At 36.3% G+C, this 16,558-nt stretch overlaps 1 protein-coding gene and 1 pseudogene across 7 annotated transcripts in view; both read right to left on the reverse strand.

Moving 5' to 3' along the window:
* F8 (coagulation factor VIII) overlaps nucleotides 1-16,558 on the reverse strand; it is a 148,210-nt gene that overhangs the window by 111,745 nt on the left and 19,907 nt on the right. For all 7 annotated transcript variants that reach the window (XM_075958588.1, XM_075958589.1, XM_075958592.1 and 4 more), the window contains 2 exons: nucleotides 9,062-9,274; nucleotides 742-810 (listed from right to left, as the gene is read on the reverse strand). In XM_075958588.1, the coding sequence (XP_075814703.1) occupies nucleotides 742-810; nucleotides 9,062-9,274 (282 nt within the window). The remainder of the gene's footprint in view (nucleotides 1-741; nucleotides 811-9,061; nucleotides 9,275-16,558) is intronic.
* LOC142841209 (small ribosomal subunit protein eS4, X isoform-like) lies at nucleotides 4,285-5,262 on the reverse strand (annotated as a pseudogene).

Genomic DNA, 16,558 nt, shown 5'->3' on the forward strand with positions numbered 1-16,558 from the left:
GATTCCCCTCTGTATGCTGTGATTACCATTAATGAATAAAGGAACTGCTTTGGACCTATGGCAGTGCAGAACTTAGCTAGGTGGGAAAAACTAAACTGAACGCTGGGAGAAAGAAGGGCAGAGTCAGAAAGAAGCCATGTAGCCCTGCTGGAGACAGACACAAGATGGAACCTTGCCTGGTAAGCCACAGCCATATGGCAATACACAGATTAATGGAGATGGGTTAGTTTAAGATATGAGTTAGCCAGAAATACGCTAGAGTCATTGGCCAAGCAGTGTTTTAAATAATATAGTTTCTGTGTGATTATTTCAGGGCTGAGCAGTAGGGAAAAAACACGCGGCTCTCATTACAACAGTAAGCAATGGTGGTTGCTCCCTGTTCTCTGATCTTTCAGGTTCTTACCCCAATATTTGACTCCTGATTTTTTATTAATAAGATTAATTAGATTAATGCTTCAGAAGATATTTAAGAAGTAGAGACAAAAGTATTTATTACCTAAACCCAGGCTGCTCTATGTTTTACTTCATAGATGCAATTTGAACTTAGGTTGCATTTTTGTCTTAGAGTCCCTCCTGTCCCCCCATTTCCTACACTCCTGAACAGTAATACACTTTGTGGTCTTCCTATACTCAATATTTTTTCTGAACATATCAGCCCACATTCTCCAACATAGGATCAATGTACTGGTTACATATTTGACTTCTTTTAGGAATTCAAATATCTGACTGAAGCTCACTAACCTTCATCAAACACAGCAAAAAGTAGTACAAATTGGTGCAACATCTGTGTTCTTTCTTTCGACAGACTTCCTGAAAAAGAAGTGAGAGTATTTATCGTCCATTTAAAATGCCTTTGTTGAAAATTGCCACAAGGAGGAGCCATTTCATAACAAACCATTTGAGCATAAAAAAAATGAAGTCCTTTGACTACGGTTAACTTTTCTGTAATGTTCTTTGGTGTAAGGTCTTCTAAAATGATGTTTCTAAAATGAAAAATATGGTTATTAAATGAAAAACAAAAGAAAAGGAAAAAACATGAATATTCCTGTGTATGTTGGAGAAGAAAGTTTATTATAGACATGTGGGAGAGCATAGGCCTCAGAGGCAGGGACATCTGAGTCATTAATGGACATGACCAAACTGAGATGAACCACGTGATAGAGGCGGGAGGAGAACCAGATGCAGCAGCCAGGAGACTAAAGGTCCAAAAGGGGCAAGTAACCAAAATGTCTGGATTATATTGGAAAGAGCCTCTTGGGGAAGGGCAGCCCAGACCCTGGCCTGGAGAATTTAGGGTAAAGGGTAGGGTATGCAAGCCATACCTTGTAAAAGGTAGAGACTGAGAGATGCTGGGAAAACCTGGAGGCCAGGTCCTGTTTGATATGTTAAATAGGTACCTCAGCCATTTGTCCTGGGCTTGAAACTTAACATGTATTTATGCAAATTTCCAATTTCTTCTAAATCATTACTTTTGTAAAATTAAAAAAAAAAACCCTGAATTCCTAGAAAATGGAATTTAAAATACAAAAATACAAGCCCAAATAAAACACATGGAGATAGATAGATAGATAGATAGATAGATAGATAGATAGATAGACAGATTTCACAGCAGAAAATTTGTTAATGACATGTGTATCTGGACAATTAATGTAGGAATCTTCTATTTCTCTTGTAACATTATACTTATGTAATTGCAAATGAATAAAAGTTATGGGTAAAAAAATAACTAAACTTATATTTTAAACATGTATCAATATAGCTTTTTGGGGGGGGGAAGGGTTCGAGGCAGGGTTTCTCTGTGTAGCTTTAGAGCCTATTCTGGAACTCACTCTGTAGACCAGGCTGGTGTTGAACTCACAGAGATCCACCTACCTGCCTTTGCCTCCCGAGTGCTGGGATTAAAGGCGTGCACCACCACTGCCTGGCTTCAATATATGTTTGTGTATGTGTGTGTATACATTTGTACATGGGTACAGATGTGTCACTGTGCCTGGCTTTCTCCCTCATTTTCTTAACAGTATATTTCACAGAGTTATTTATTTTGACACAGTCCAGTTTATACACTCACATTTTTTCAATTTGTTGGCAGTTTCATACATGTATATGAATATTAGTTATTTTTAACCACCACTCCCTCATCTCATTCTCTGCTTGCTTTCCTTCCAACAAGTCCCTCTTCCACTTTCATGTTTTCTTTTTAGTGTGACTTTTAATAGCTTTTGGAGCCAATTTTAGACCTTTCTCTTTTCCCCAACAATTATACTTCCTATTAGGTTTCCTAAAAAATTTTAAGTTATTACATATTACATTTTAAGACTTTAATCTGTTTTGAGTTACTATTTTATAAGGAGTATAATTTAGGTTGTGATTCATTTTTGCATATGAATGCCCAGTTATTCTAACACCATTTGTAGAAGAAATTGCCCTTTCCCCATTGATTGTATTTACACCAAATCAGACTTTTGTGGATCTACTGGCCTGTCTATCCTGTTTCATTAACTTCTGAGGAATGTGCAATAATAGTTCAGCTGTATAGTAAGCTATAAATTAGGGTAGAGTAATTAATAAATTCTATTCTTTTGTAAAATATGTTTAATTTAGCAACTGACCTTCTACAGAAATTTTAGATTAAATTTGTGTACATCAACAAAGGCTATACTTGAAGTCTGACTGGTATTACATTAAATGTGTACATTGGTGGGAACAGATATCTTTACTGTGTTGAATCTTGTAGCCCACTGTTACAGTTTGCTTTCTATTGTTGTGATAAACACCAAAAGTAAATTAGGGTGTTCAGCTTACCATTGTAGTCCATCATTGAAGAAAGTCGGGGCAGGAACTCAAGGTGGAAACCTTGATACAGAAACCGAAGCAGGAAGCATGGAAGAGCACTGCTTACTGGCTTGCTCTCCAACCTCCAACCTTACTTTGTCCAGCCTGCTTTTCCATAGCACCCAGAACTACTTGCTAGTGATGGTACCACTCACAGTTAGCTGTGTTCTCTCATAACAATCATTAAGAAAATGCCCTACAGGCCAACCTTAAGAAGGCATTTTCTCAAATGAGGTTCCCTTTCTCATATGACTACTTCACATCAAGCTGACAAAAAACTAATTAGCACATCTATGAGCTTAGTGTATTTCTCCACTTAAGTCTTCTTTGATTTCTTTCACCTACATTTTGTAGTTTTAATTTTGCAAGCAATTGTACATATTTTGTTTAAAAATGTGTTTTAAATGCGTTTAAAAATGTATTTTTACCAGCCTATAATTCACAATCCCAGAGAACCCAGACAACAACGAGGACCCTAAGAGAGATAGGCACGGATCTAATAATGCACATGGGAAGTAGAAAAAGACAAGATCTTCTGAGTAAATTGGGAGCATGGGGACCATAGAAGAGTGCTGTGAGACAATGGTCTTGCACCCTGTAAAGGTTTATCAGTTGTTTAATAAAATGCTGATTGGCCAGTAGCCAGGCAGGAAGTAGAGGTAGAGTGACCAGAACAGAATTGTAGGAAGAGGAAAGCTTCAGTCTGCAATCATCATCCTGATGCAAAGGAAGCAAGATGAGAATGCCTCATTGATAAAAGGTACTGAGTCACATGGCTATCACATACAAGGATTATGGGCTAATTTAAGATGTAAGAGTTAATAAGAAGCCTGAGCTATTTGCCAATCAGTTTATAATTAATGTAGGCCTGTGTGTGTTTCTTTGGTACTGAAGGACTGCAGGACCAGGCAGGACAGAACTTCTGACAAGAGGAGAGGGTAAAAGGGGAGGGGAGAGAAAGGGAGGGGAGCATAGAAAAATGTATAGCTCAGTAAAATCAATCATAGTAAAAAATGTATTTCTAATTATTTTTTGATGGTATGTGGAGTACAACTGATTTTTATCTGTTAATCTCGAGTTCTGCAAGCCTCTCCAACTTTGTTATTTATAGGAATTTTATTTAAAAGTTCTCTGGGATTTTTAGACATAATCAATTATGTTTTATGTAAATAGGGACAATAATAATGCAATCTATGCTTTATAATCTTATATTATCATAGGCAAGATTGTCAATGCTATATCAAATAAAAGTAGTTAAAGAGTCTTGTTCCAAGTCTTAGTGTGAAAGCACTTAGTTTTTCATCACTGTGAGATTAACCGTAGGATCTTTTGATCTTTTTTGTTTTGTTTTGTTTTGTTTTCATCATGCTGTTTTTAATCTAGCATGGTTGCCTAGAAAGGCTTGTAAGCAAGAATACAAATAGGTCTCCAGCATGTCTCCTAGAGATCGTCTCACCCACTGCTCTGTTTGGCCGCTAGCCTCTTGTCTCTCTCTTCAGCAATTCCTTTCCCTAGGGGGAGAGAAATCCATGGTTTGTTGCCCTTGCCAATAACAAAAATGTTGAAAAGCCGGGTCGCAAAACTGTTGCCATTGGCATCTTTCACATAGACCACATCAAAAGAGCCGGGATTATGGGCGATGGTGGTGTACGCCTTTAATCCCAGCACTCGGGAGGCAGAGGCAGGCGGATCTCTGTGAGTTCGAGACCAGCCTGGTCTACAGAGCTAGTTTCAGGACAGGCTTCAAAGCCACAGAGAAACCCTGTCTCGAAAAACAAAACAAAACAAAACAAAACAAAAAAGGGCCGGGATGTCTCTCTCTGTTGGTGATCACACCAATTCTTCCCAAGTTAGCACCCCAGTCACCATACACAAGTTACCAGTGTCAAACTTGATGAAGTCAGTTATTTTGCCCATATCCAAATCAGTCTGAATGGTGTCATTCACCTTGATGAGGGGATCAGGGTAGCGAATAGTGCAAGCATCATGGGTCACCAGATGTGGGATTCCTTTTGTGCCCACACAGATCTTTCTCACTTTGCACAACTTATACTTGGCCTCTTCAGGTGTAATATGATGAACAGCAAAGTGACCCTTGGTGTCATAGATCAGACGGAAGTTCTCTCCAGTCTTGTCAATGCTGATGACATCCATAAACCCAGCAGGGTAGGTCATATCTGTCCTGAGTTTGCCATCAATCTTAATGAAGCGCTGCATGCAGATATTTTTCACTTCATCGCCAGTCAGGGCATACTTAAGCCTGTTCCTCAGGAAAATGATCAGAGGCAGACGTTCCCTCAGCTTGTGAGGGCCAGTGGACAGAAGAGGCGCAAACACGCCAGTTAGTTTATCCAGAATCCAATGCTTTGGAGTTGCTACACGCTTCAGATGTTTCTTGGGACCACGAGCCATTGCTGCACTGGGAACAGAAAGAGACTCGCCTTCCTCTGGTGAACCCTTGTTGATCTTCTAAAATTTTATTTTTGAGATAAGGCTCAAGTATCTCAGGCTGGCCTTCAATTTGCTATGTAACAAGGATGCCATCAATTCCTGATTTTCCTGCCTCCAACTCCTGAATTCTGGGATTATAGACATATACCATTGCTACTGGTTTGACCTGGAGGATTTTGTCTTAAGATTTCAGATTGAGAAGTACCTTTCTATTGCTAGTTGAGAGACTTTTTTTCCTTTCCTCCTTCCCTCCCTCCCTTCCTCTCTCCCTTCCTTCCTTCTTTTTTTTTTTTAATCAGTTTATTGCCCATTCTAGTTAGCTTCTGTGATTAGCTCTGCCATGGCCATTTATATACATGGCTTTTTTTTAAATATATGTTTTTCTGGGCATTTTTGTGCTTATATTTAGAAATTATTAGATTATAAGTTAATTCTGTTTATAAAAATTTGAGGAACCACCAAACCATCTTCTAAAGCAATTTTATGTTTAAAATTTCTCACATCCTCAATATTTACTGTTTTTCTTATTATTTAAAGATTTCATTTTTTAATTATGTGTACTTGTGTGGCTATATGTAATGCAGGTCCCCATGAAATCCAGAAGAGATCACTGAATACCTCTAGAGCAAGAGATTCCACAGGTTTATGAGCTGGGAACCAAACTCAAGTCCTCTGCAAAAACAGCAAACTCTGAGTCATCTCTCCAGCCTTTATTTTTCTTATTCTAAAAACTGTAGATCCATATTAGTGGGTGTGAAGTGGTATCTCATTTTTATTTTGATTTAGTTCTCCTTAATGGCTAATGGTATTGGTGTCTTGTGTGCTTGCTGGCCATTTCTATATTTTTTGATTCTTTTATTTATTTTTGTTGTGGTGGGGATGGAAACTAGGGGCCTTTCACATGCTATGCAAGGGCTCTACCACTGAGATAAATCTCCAGAGACTATTTGCACTTTTTCTTTGGATACATATCCTTACAGATCTTTTACCCATTTAAAAAACCAAGTTGTCTTATCATTGACTTTAAGTTTTCCTTGCATAATCCAGTTATAACTCACTTATCAAACATGATTTTCAAATATTTTCTCGTATTCTAAGCATTATCTTTGTTATTTTCTTAATATACTTTAAAGTTCAAAAGCTTGATGGGTTATCTAAAAATGATTGGTAAAACTATAGTTATGAAATTTTGACACTGTGTTTTCTTTTAATTTTTTTGTATTATATCTTTGATCTACTTTTGGGTTAAATGTTGTATGCAATATGAGAAAAAGCCCAATTTCATTATTTGTTTTTCATGGGTATAGCCAGATCTTCCAACATTGTAAAGAAGCTAGCATCTACCAAATCAAATGACCATACATTTATGGGTTTATTTTTGAACTCTCATTTTTATTGCATAGATCTTTATATTTATACTTATGGCAGTACCCCTCTGCCATAAGTATTCACAGTATTCCAATTTTCTCTATATTCATGTTTACTTTGTATGTCTTTTTCCCATCCTTATGCTTGTAACCTATGTTATTGTTATTGAAATGTGCTTCTGGGAAACAAAATATAAAAGCAGTTCATGCTTTTTATGTACAGTGTGATAGTTTCTGGTCTTAATGTATTTAGATAATTTACATTTCATACAATTACTTATGTTTAGATATAAATTTGTCATCTTTTTATGTTTTTTCTTGCATTTTTGTTTCTTTCACCTTTTATGTTTTATTTTAACATCTTAATTTCTCTATTTTAACTTTATTATATAGCATCATATAATATTTTATTGGTTCTTTGAGATATTAAAATGCATATTTAAGTTTTCACTGTCATTTACATGAGTTATATGCTAGTTGGAGGCAAATTCAAATTCTTTTGCATACCTTTATGGGTGTGAAATCTTTCCTTTATTATTTTTTGTGGTATATTTGTGAGTTTTATTCAGCCACAAAGAAAAAGAATAAAATTATGTCATCAGCAAGAAGATGGATGCCAATGGAAATAAGCCAGACTCAGAAAAGCAAATATTGCAAGTTTTCTGTCTTTTGGGTGTGTGTGTTTAATATATGTGTGTGTATGAAAGCAGAAGCAAAAAAAGATATGTTGAGAAAGGGGACTAGAAACAGATGATGAAGGGAGAAGGTATGGGGGTCTTTTTTCTAATCTTTTTTATTTTTCAGAGCTATCTCTTTTTGGTTCCTTAATCAGAAGATGTCAACTGTTCCATCTTAACCATATCCTTGTTTTTTGATTTTGGTTCCTGTAGGCTTCTGTTGCCAGCCATTGTCTCTGCCATGGACATAGCTGGAGTTGGTGCATGAAAGAATGGAGGAAATGACTAAAAACAGTTATTTCTCCCCATCCTCTGAGCACTAAAAGATACCTTTCCAGTTCCTGGAAGCACAGTATTCATTGCCAAGTATCAAGCTATGCTTTAATACAGGTTATATAATCCTACAAGAAGAAAAAGGTCTATCAATTTGCTGATCCTTTGAATTCTGGTGTTTTCCCTTATCTGTAAAGTGTTTTACTTACTTTTGGAAGTTTCAAAGAGTTAGGTTGTAATTTTTATCAATTTTTTATCAAATAACTGAACGTAGTCAAAGGCAAAGAGCAAAATGTGTTTGCTCCATCTTATCCAGAACTAGACCTCTAGTGATAATTTAATTCTGTCAAACTGTCAAACTATTTGCTTGTAAACTTACTTGTATGTTATATGTGTCATCATTATTTACATCACACAAATAACACATTATGGGCTTTGTCATTAATTGTGGCTATTAAACTGAACTCAATATAAGAAAGGTCAAGTTTCTAAATGAAGTAATTATACACTATAGTCTTCTCCCCCTCTTCTGAAACACATTCATTATTATTCAGAAACAGTATGTTCCTAGATTCTTTGTTCATCCCCCATAAAAATATGGAGTCCTATGGACCAGCTTTAGTGGTATGACATAACAGAATGAAAAAGAAGTGATTAGAAACGTAATGCATCTTTCCAGTGAACTCTTTTTTGAGACCATATAAAATACAAGGGTGTATTGCTTACTCTAAAAACACCATGTGGAGATTATCTTAATTAAGCCTATCAATCATAGATATAAGACATATGAAATTCTTTTGAGGTAATCTCAGCTCTGACCATTTTTTACTATAATACTATTATATCCATACACAAGACAGTTTCAAATTCCATGGCGTCAAAGAAAACTATCAGAAATAATATTATTATTGCTCCACCAAATTATGGAGTTATTGAGCAATAGATAACTAAAACAAAAAAGCTCAAATTAAGCAGATTTTCCACACAAAATAATTAAAATCAAAATATAATAACTTTTATAAGTTTATGCTATTAAACTATAAACAATATTAGAATAACATGTCATGAGTAAATACATATTTTCTCATATTTGTGTACACCTTTGGTTGACAAAATAACCACCTGAACCAGTCCATATGTCACTGATCACAAAGACAAACGTGCTTTGCCTCCAAGAAACTTTTAAGAAAATTCGAAGTTTTCAAAAAGTAAAGGAGAGAAGAAACCCTGCTGAGATAACCTACAGATTTCAGTGGAATAAAGAAATTATTTGGAAGTAGCGACCTAATTGCAGATCACAGATGTTCTTGAGCTAGAGTTCACTGTATTACATAGAATGAGTTCATTGAATTACACAGAATAGATATTATTGCTTTAAAAAACTGGATTATTATCCTTTCTATGAGTATGTCCAGGGGGAAGGCCCCCCCTTTTCAGAGCAAAGAATTTAAATTTAATTACCTTCTTTACACACTAGCAAAGCTCCAATGAGGCCTGAATTCAAATCTTTCACCAGATCCACATGAGATAGATATGAATAGGTGAGACATGGAGGGTCAGAAGCCATTGGACCATTCTCTTTCAGGACCTGCCATACATATGTATGACTTTCACCAGGAAAAACTTTATCATCTTCCTTTTCCCTTTGACTTGTCTGATCTTCATATTCAGCTCCTAAAGGAAGAAGGCATAAAATTATTTTTTGTGTGTGTGTGTGTCTATTGTCAACTCAGAAACATGTTACACTCATAGATGATAATAGAGTCTACATAATAGACTTCCAAGATTTTGAAAGCTCTCACCATAAAGAATGATAAATTTTTCAAGGAGATAGATATATTCAATGTTTTAAATATTCCACAATATATATCTATACTAAACATCATATACTATACCATTACTATTTAGTATATATATATATATATATATATATATATATATATATATGACAAAATAACTTTTAAGTTTTAAACCACATTGTGTCAAAACATTACACTGTACCTCCAAAACATAAGCAACTTGTGGGATATTAGTTTAAGATGTGTTACATTCATTTATGCTGTGGAACATTTGTTTAATGATGCAAAGATGTATTGCACTCTTTTTTGTTGCATTTGTTTAACTCTGTGAAGCTGTGTTACTTTGCCTAACTAAAACACCTGGTTGGTCTAATAAAGAGCTGAATGGTCAAAAGCAAGGTAGGAAAGAGGGAGAGGTGAGGCTGCCAGGCAGAGAGGATAAATAGGAGAAGAACGGAAAGATCTAGGAATGAGAAAAGGAGAAGCGGAGGACACCAGGGTCCAACCACCTAGTCAGTTGCGGAGTATGAAGGAAGGAAAAATATATGGAATAAAAAGAGCTAAAAGTCCAGAGGCAAAATGTAGTTAAAGGGAAATGGGATAATTTAAGTTACAAAAGCTGGCTAGAAACAAGCTAAGGCTGGGCATTCATAAGTAAGAATAAGTTTCCGTGTATTTATTTGTGAGGTGGATGGTGAAGCCCCAAAGATTAAAAACACCAAATACAGCAACATTGTCAATAAAAATTCTCTTTATATTAAAAAAAGCATGAGGACCTAATTTTTATGCCCAAAATTACTGTTAAAAAATGATAAACTCAGCCAGGCAGTGGAGATACATGTCTTTAATCCCAGCACTCTGTAAGCAGAGGCAGGTGGATCTCTGAGTTCAAGGACAGCCTGGTCTACAGAGCAATTTCCAGGACATCCAGGGCTTACAGAGATAATCTGTCTCGATAAACAAAACAAAACACAAAAAGATAGGCTGTCACAACCCACAACCACTGTGAATTCATATGCACAACAGCCTTCCTTGTAGTTATTCACTGCCTCTGGCTCTTGCAAGCTTTTTGTTCTTTTTTTTCCTGCAATATTCCCTGAGTCTTGGATGAAGGCAATGTTTAGGGATGAGCATTCCACAGTCTCTCATTCTCTGCACCTTGACCAGTATGGGTCTCTGTGTTAATAGCCATCTACTAAAAAAAAGGAAGCTTCCCTGAGAGATGCACTAACATATGGGTATATCATTAAGTCATTAGAAGAAGGATCAGTATGTCTATTTAGTAGAAAAGTGCTAGGTTCTCTCCTAGGGCCTATGACCTGTTTAGCACACACATGTACCTACATGAACATACACACACACACACACACACACACACACACACACACACTAGACATTTGAATGATTAAAAAAGGAGCAACTATAAAATCTTATATCTTCCAGAGGTGCTTGACCCCCAATCCTAAAGCAAGTAGTGAAAATTATGTTCTTGTTGAGACCTCCGGATTCTGTAAGCCAGTAATATTGCCTCCATTCTTGCATCTTTAGCCTAATTCAACTCAATTGAATAACAAATATGCCCTGGATACGTATTTTTAAAATATTTCTTGGAGATCAAATCAGACTGGTGAGTGTGTGCCATCCCTGGGCAGACGGTCAGGGAATGGAGCACAGGGCCCCTCCAACTCCTGCTGCAGGGGCTTCTTTGCTGCACATGACCCTGCCTCCCCAAACCTGCCCTATTGTCTGCAAGATCCTTGGTCCAGGAACAGTTCTTGCTCCTACACTGAGGAGATCTACCCAGAGTGTCAGTCACAGCATATATTGAACCAAGATACCAAGACTCTCCTGGCTGCATTTGAAGGAAGAGATGGGCAGGCGCCAATGCAAGAATTCCTCCAACAACCTGAAAGGCAATATAACACTAGAATTCAGGAATCACACAACAAGAAGACTTGAACACCCTATTCCAGAAGAAGTAGAAGAAAATGACTTAAACGTAACATTATGAAAATAATAGAGGACCTTAAACAGGATGTGAAAAACTGCTTTAAAGATATGGAGAAGAGGGCTGGAGAGATGGCTCAGCGATTAAGAGCATTGCTCTTCAAGAGGTCTGGAGTTCAATTCACAGCAACCACATGGTGGCTCACAACCAGCTGTAATGAGGTCTGGTGCCTTCTTCTGGCCTACAGGCATACATGAACACAGAATATTATATATATATATGTATATATATATAAAATAAATGACTAAATATTTTTTTAAAAAGAAAGAAACAGAGAAGACAAACAAAAAGGTAGAAGAAATGACTAAATCTCTCAAAGATACCCAGGAAAACAAGAAAAAGCAACCAAACAGGTAAGGGAAACAGTTCAAGACTTGAAAAGTGAAATGGAAGCAATGAAGAAAGCACAAACCGAGGGAAGGCTGGATATAGAAAATCTGGGTAAACAAACAAGTACTACAAAGACAAGTATAACCAACAAAATACAAGAGATAGAAGAAAGAATCTCAGACACTGAAGATACTATAGAGGAAATAAACTCATTGATTAAAGAACACAACAAATCCAACAAATTATTAACACAAAACATCCAGGAAATCTGGGACACCATGAAAAGACCAAACCTAAGCATAATAGAGGTAGAAGAAGGAGACGAATTACAGTTCAAAGGCCGAGAAAATATATTCAACAAAATTATAAAAGAAAACTTTCCCAGCGTAAAGAAGGATATTCCTATGAAGGTACAAGAAGCATACAGAACACCAAATAGACTGGATCAAAAAAAGCATCCCCTCACCATATAATAATCAAAACACAAAACATACAGAATAAAGAACAAATATTAAGAGCTGCAAGGGAAAAGGGTCAAGTAACATATAAAGGGAAACTTATCAGAATTACACCTGACTTCTCAATGGAAAAAATGAAAGCCGGAAGGTCTTGGATAGATGTGCTGTAGACACTAAGAGACCATGGATGCAGGCCAGACTACTATACCCAGCAAAGCTTGCATTCACGATCAATGGGAAAAAACAAGATATTCCAGAATAAAAACAGATTTAAACAATACGTAGCCACAAACCCAGCCTTACAGAAAATACTAGAAGAAAAATCACAAACCAAGGAAGCCAACAACATCCATAATAATAACGCAGGCATCTGACAACCCTCCACCAGCATAACTCAAAGAAGGGAAACACACAAACTACCACCAGAAAAAATAACCGGAGTTAACAACCACTGGTCATTAATATCACTTAATATCAATGGACTGAATTCACCTATAAAAAGGCACAGAGTAAGAGATTGGATATGAAAACAGGATCCAACATTCTTCTGTTTACAAGAAACACACCTCAAGCTCAAAGACAGGCACTACCTCAGAGTAAAGGGTTGGGAAAAGGTTTTTCCAATCAAATGGACCAAAGAAACAAACGGATGTGGCTATACTAATATCTAATAAACTTGATTTCAAACTAAAATCAATCAGAAGACACGGAGATGGACACTTTATACTCATAACAGGAACAATTCAACAGGAGGAAGTCTCAATCCTGAATATCTACGCCCCTAATATAAAAGCACCCATATATGTAAAAGAAACATTACTAGAATTCAAAGCATACATCAAACCCCACACTCTAATAGTAGGAGATTTCAATACTCCTCTCTCATCAATGGACAGGTCAACCAGACAGAAGTTTAGCAGAGAAATAAGAGAACTATCAGATGTAATGAACCAAATGGACTTAACAGACATCTATAGAACATTCCACCCAAACAGAAAAGAATATACTTTCTTTTCAGCATCGCATGGAACCTTTTCAAAATTTGATCACATAATTGGTAACAAAGCAAACATCCATAGATACAAAGAAATTGTAGTAACCACCTGTGTACTATCGGATCACCATGGAATAAAGTTAGAATTTAACAACAATTCTAACTCTAGAAAGCCTACAAACTCATGGAAACTGAAGAGTCAACTACTGAACCACACCTGGGTCAAGGAAGAAATAAAGAAAGAAATTAAAGTCTTCCTTGAATTCAATGAAAATAAAGACACAACATACCCAAACCTATGGGACACTATGAAAGCAGTGCTAAGAGGAAAGTTCAGAGCACTAAGTGTCCACATAAAGAAAATGGAGAAAACACACATTGGAGACTTAACAGCACATCTGAAAGCTCTAAAAAAAGAAGCAGATTCACCCAGGAGAACTAGAAGACTGGAAATAATCAAACTGAGGGCTGAAATCAACAACAAAGAAACACAGAAAACAATCCAAAGAATCAATGAAACAAAAAGCTGGTTCTTGGAAAAAATCAACAAAATTGACAAACCACTATCCTAGCAGGTGCCTTTCATTAGATTTATGCACTAGGAAGTTTCTACAGTAAAAATAGGGAAATTTTCAGGAGCATACAAATATACCTTTCTTTAAAGAATTTTTTCAAATTCCATCCCTTTCATTAAGCATCACCAAAGGGAAGGAAGTTTCTTTATTATCTGGTCATATTAGTCTGAAAATTTCCAAGTTAAGGCCTTTCCATTTCAGAATGACAACTTAGAGTATGTAATATAGAACACATGCATCAATAATTATTAATGATTTCCTTGATTTTAAAATGTTATAGACTATATTGATAGTACTGGCATCCTAGTCACTCCTTGCTACACTGTGAAGTTAAGCAGAAGCTAGCTGGAGTGGGGGCCAAGGCCAAATTATTTTAATGATCTCATCTTGATCTTCTGCTATATGGCTCTTAACTGATCATAAGCCCTTTCCTTAGAAAAGTCAGAATCTAAAGAAAAATGAGAATTCTATTTCATCTCCAAACTATGAGATTTGATCTTCTTTAGAAAACTTCTGGGCAGAGGAAGACAGACACAATAGGAGTTTTAGGACTCTCAGTCTGGCTCCAAAGGGAGAACACAGGGATTTGAATATAAATAGCAAAGTTTTGTGGAATATTAGTTTAAAATGTGATATATTTGTTTATACTGCAAAATATTTGCTTAATGATGCACTATTTTATGTTGCATCTTTTAACTCTGTAAAGCTGTGTTAATTTGCCTGCCTAAAACACCTGATTGATCTAATAAAGCTGTATGGCCAAGCTATACAGGAAATGGATAGATGGGATTGCCAGACAGAGAGAATAAATAGGAGGAGAAATCTAGAGAAAAAGAGGAGAGAAGGATACCAGAGTCTAGTCACCCAGCCACCCAGACAGCTATAGAGTAAGAATGAAAGAAAAATATAAGAAAGCTAAAAAGCCCAAAGGCAAAATAAAGTTAAAAATAAATGAGATAATTTAAGTTAGAAAATCTTGCTAGAAACAAGCCAAGCTAAAGGCAGGCATTCATAAGTAAGAATAAGTCTCTGTGTATGTATTTGGGAGCTGGGTGGTGGGCCCCCAAAGAGTAAAAACATTAACTACAGCAACATTATAGTAATAGTGGATGTTTAGCATACACCATCTGTCCTGGTTAGTTTTATTATCAATTTGACACAACCAGAGTCACCTTTTTTCATGATAAAATAGCATGAACAAAGATAACTTAAGGAAGAATTTATTTTGGCTTATGCTTCCAGTGGGCTAAATGTCAATAATGGAAGGTAATATATTGACACATGCATCCATAGAAGATAGGTGAGAGATCATATCTAAATTGCACAAAGGAAGTAGAGCTAACTAGAGGTAGGGGTGAGGGCATAAACTCTCAAAGCCTATTTCCAGCGAGATATTTCCTCCAGAAAGATTCTATGTCCTAACAGTTCCATCACCTCCCCTAACATCACCAATTGGGGATCAAGTGGTCAAATACTGGAGACTATGGGGGACATTTTTCATGATTTGAATTTCATAATGGCCATTTGGGGGTAACATGGAATCCATGAAGAACTAAGAACTTCACTTTGTCCTAAAACTTACAGGGTTATCTGTTAATAATAGAACCTTTCTCAAAATTTTTAAAGTCCTAAACAAGGGTCTGTCTTTGTCCTAGCTTAATTAGGTAAGATACTGATCTCTAGGCCAATTAACTGTGACCAATAAGATGGGAAACATGGATCAACTGCTTATCTCTAGACCAATCACCTAGACCATGGAGATTTGGACTTTAAAAAATAGCATATTCTGTTTGAAATATAGTTAGAAGGGGCAATTTTTTTAAATACAGGGTCTTATTTTACGGCTCAGGTTGGCCTAGAACTTACAGTGATCTTCCTGGTTCAATCTCATGAATGCTGAGATTAGAGGTGTGTACCATCAAGCTTTATTAGCAATTCTTTGGAGGCTTCTCTATTCCCAATATTAAGAATAAAACATGTGCTAGACAAGTGCTGTATCACTAAGCTATATCCCTGCTTCCATAAGAAGTAATTCTAATGAGTGAGGAACATAAAGAAAATGGTGTTTTCTATACCTTTGTTCTTATGTAGAGCAAGGACTATATACTAGATATTACGTTACATGCTAGAGAAACAACAAATGTATACAATGAACCTATTTTGAAATATTTACATTCTAGTAACTTTGAGATGTGAATGGTAGAACTAACATCAGATTGTAAATGCTGGAAGCCTCAATTACAGTTCACTTTGCTTCTTGAGTCTTTGCCTTTCTCAGGAACTACTTATAGAAGTTTATATTAGTGAAACTCTCTATCTCGTGTGACAAGAACTTTCCATAGGCAGGTTAAATAAGGCTGATAGGCTGATGTTCCTTCTTCCTCTAAAGCCTTCCATATTGCTCAACGTCAAGACATATAGGAAAAGATTTCATTATCATCATCACCATCTGTAAAACTCAAAGCAAGTTTTCAGTAGCTACATTTGTCATAATGTTAAAGAAGTCTGGCCACGAATAAAACCAAAACAGAAGGAATATAGAGCAAAAAATGTGAGAAAAATGATGCTGAAGGTATCATTGAATCCTTGGTCCCCAGTCACACCCAGTTCATTTCATGGAACTTTCTAGTTATATAAACAAAAATTCAGCATTATCTATACAAATCCTTGTACTGTGGAATAGTGGTTCAGAGCACAAGTTTTAGGGTTAGATAGGCCCACTTATGGACCTGATTCTGCCACTGGAAAGCATATGGCCTTGAATGTAGTACATATAAGTAATTACTGCTACTAT

The sequence above is a fragment of the Microtus pennsylvanicus genome, chromosome X (genome assembly GCF_037038515.1).
Source record: "Microtus pennsylvanicus isolate mMicPen1 chromosome X, mMicPen1.hap1, whole genome shotgun sequence".
Taxonomy (NCBI): domain Eukaryota; kingdom Metazoa; phylum Chordata; class Mammalia; order Rodentia; family Cricetidae; genus Microtus; species Microtus pennsylvanicus.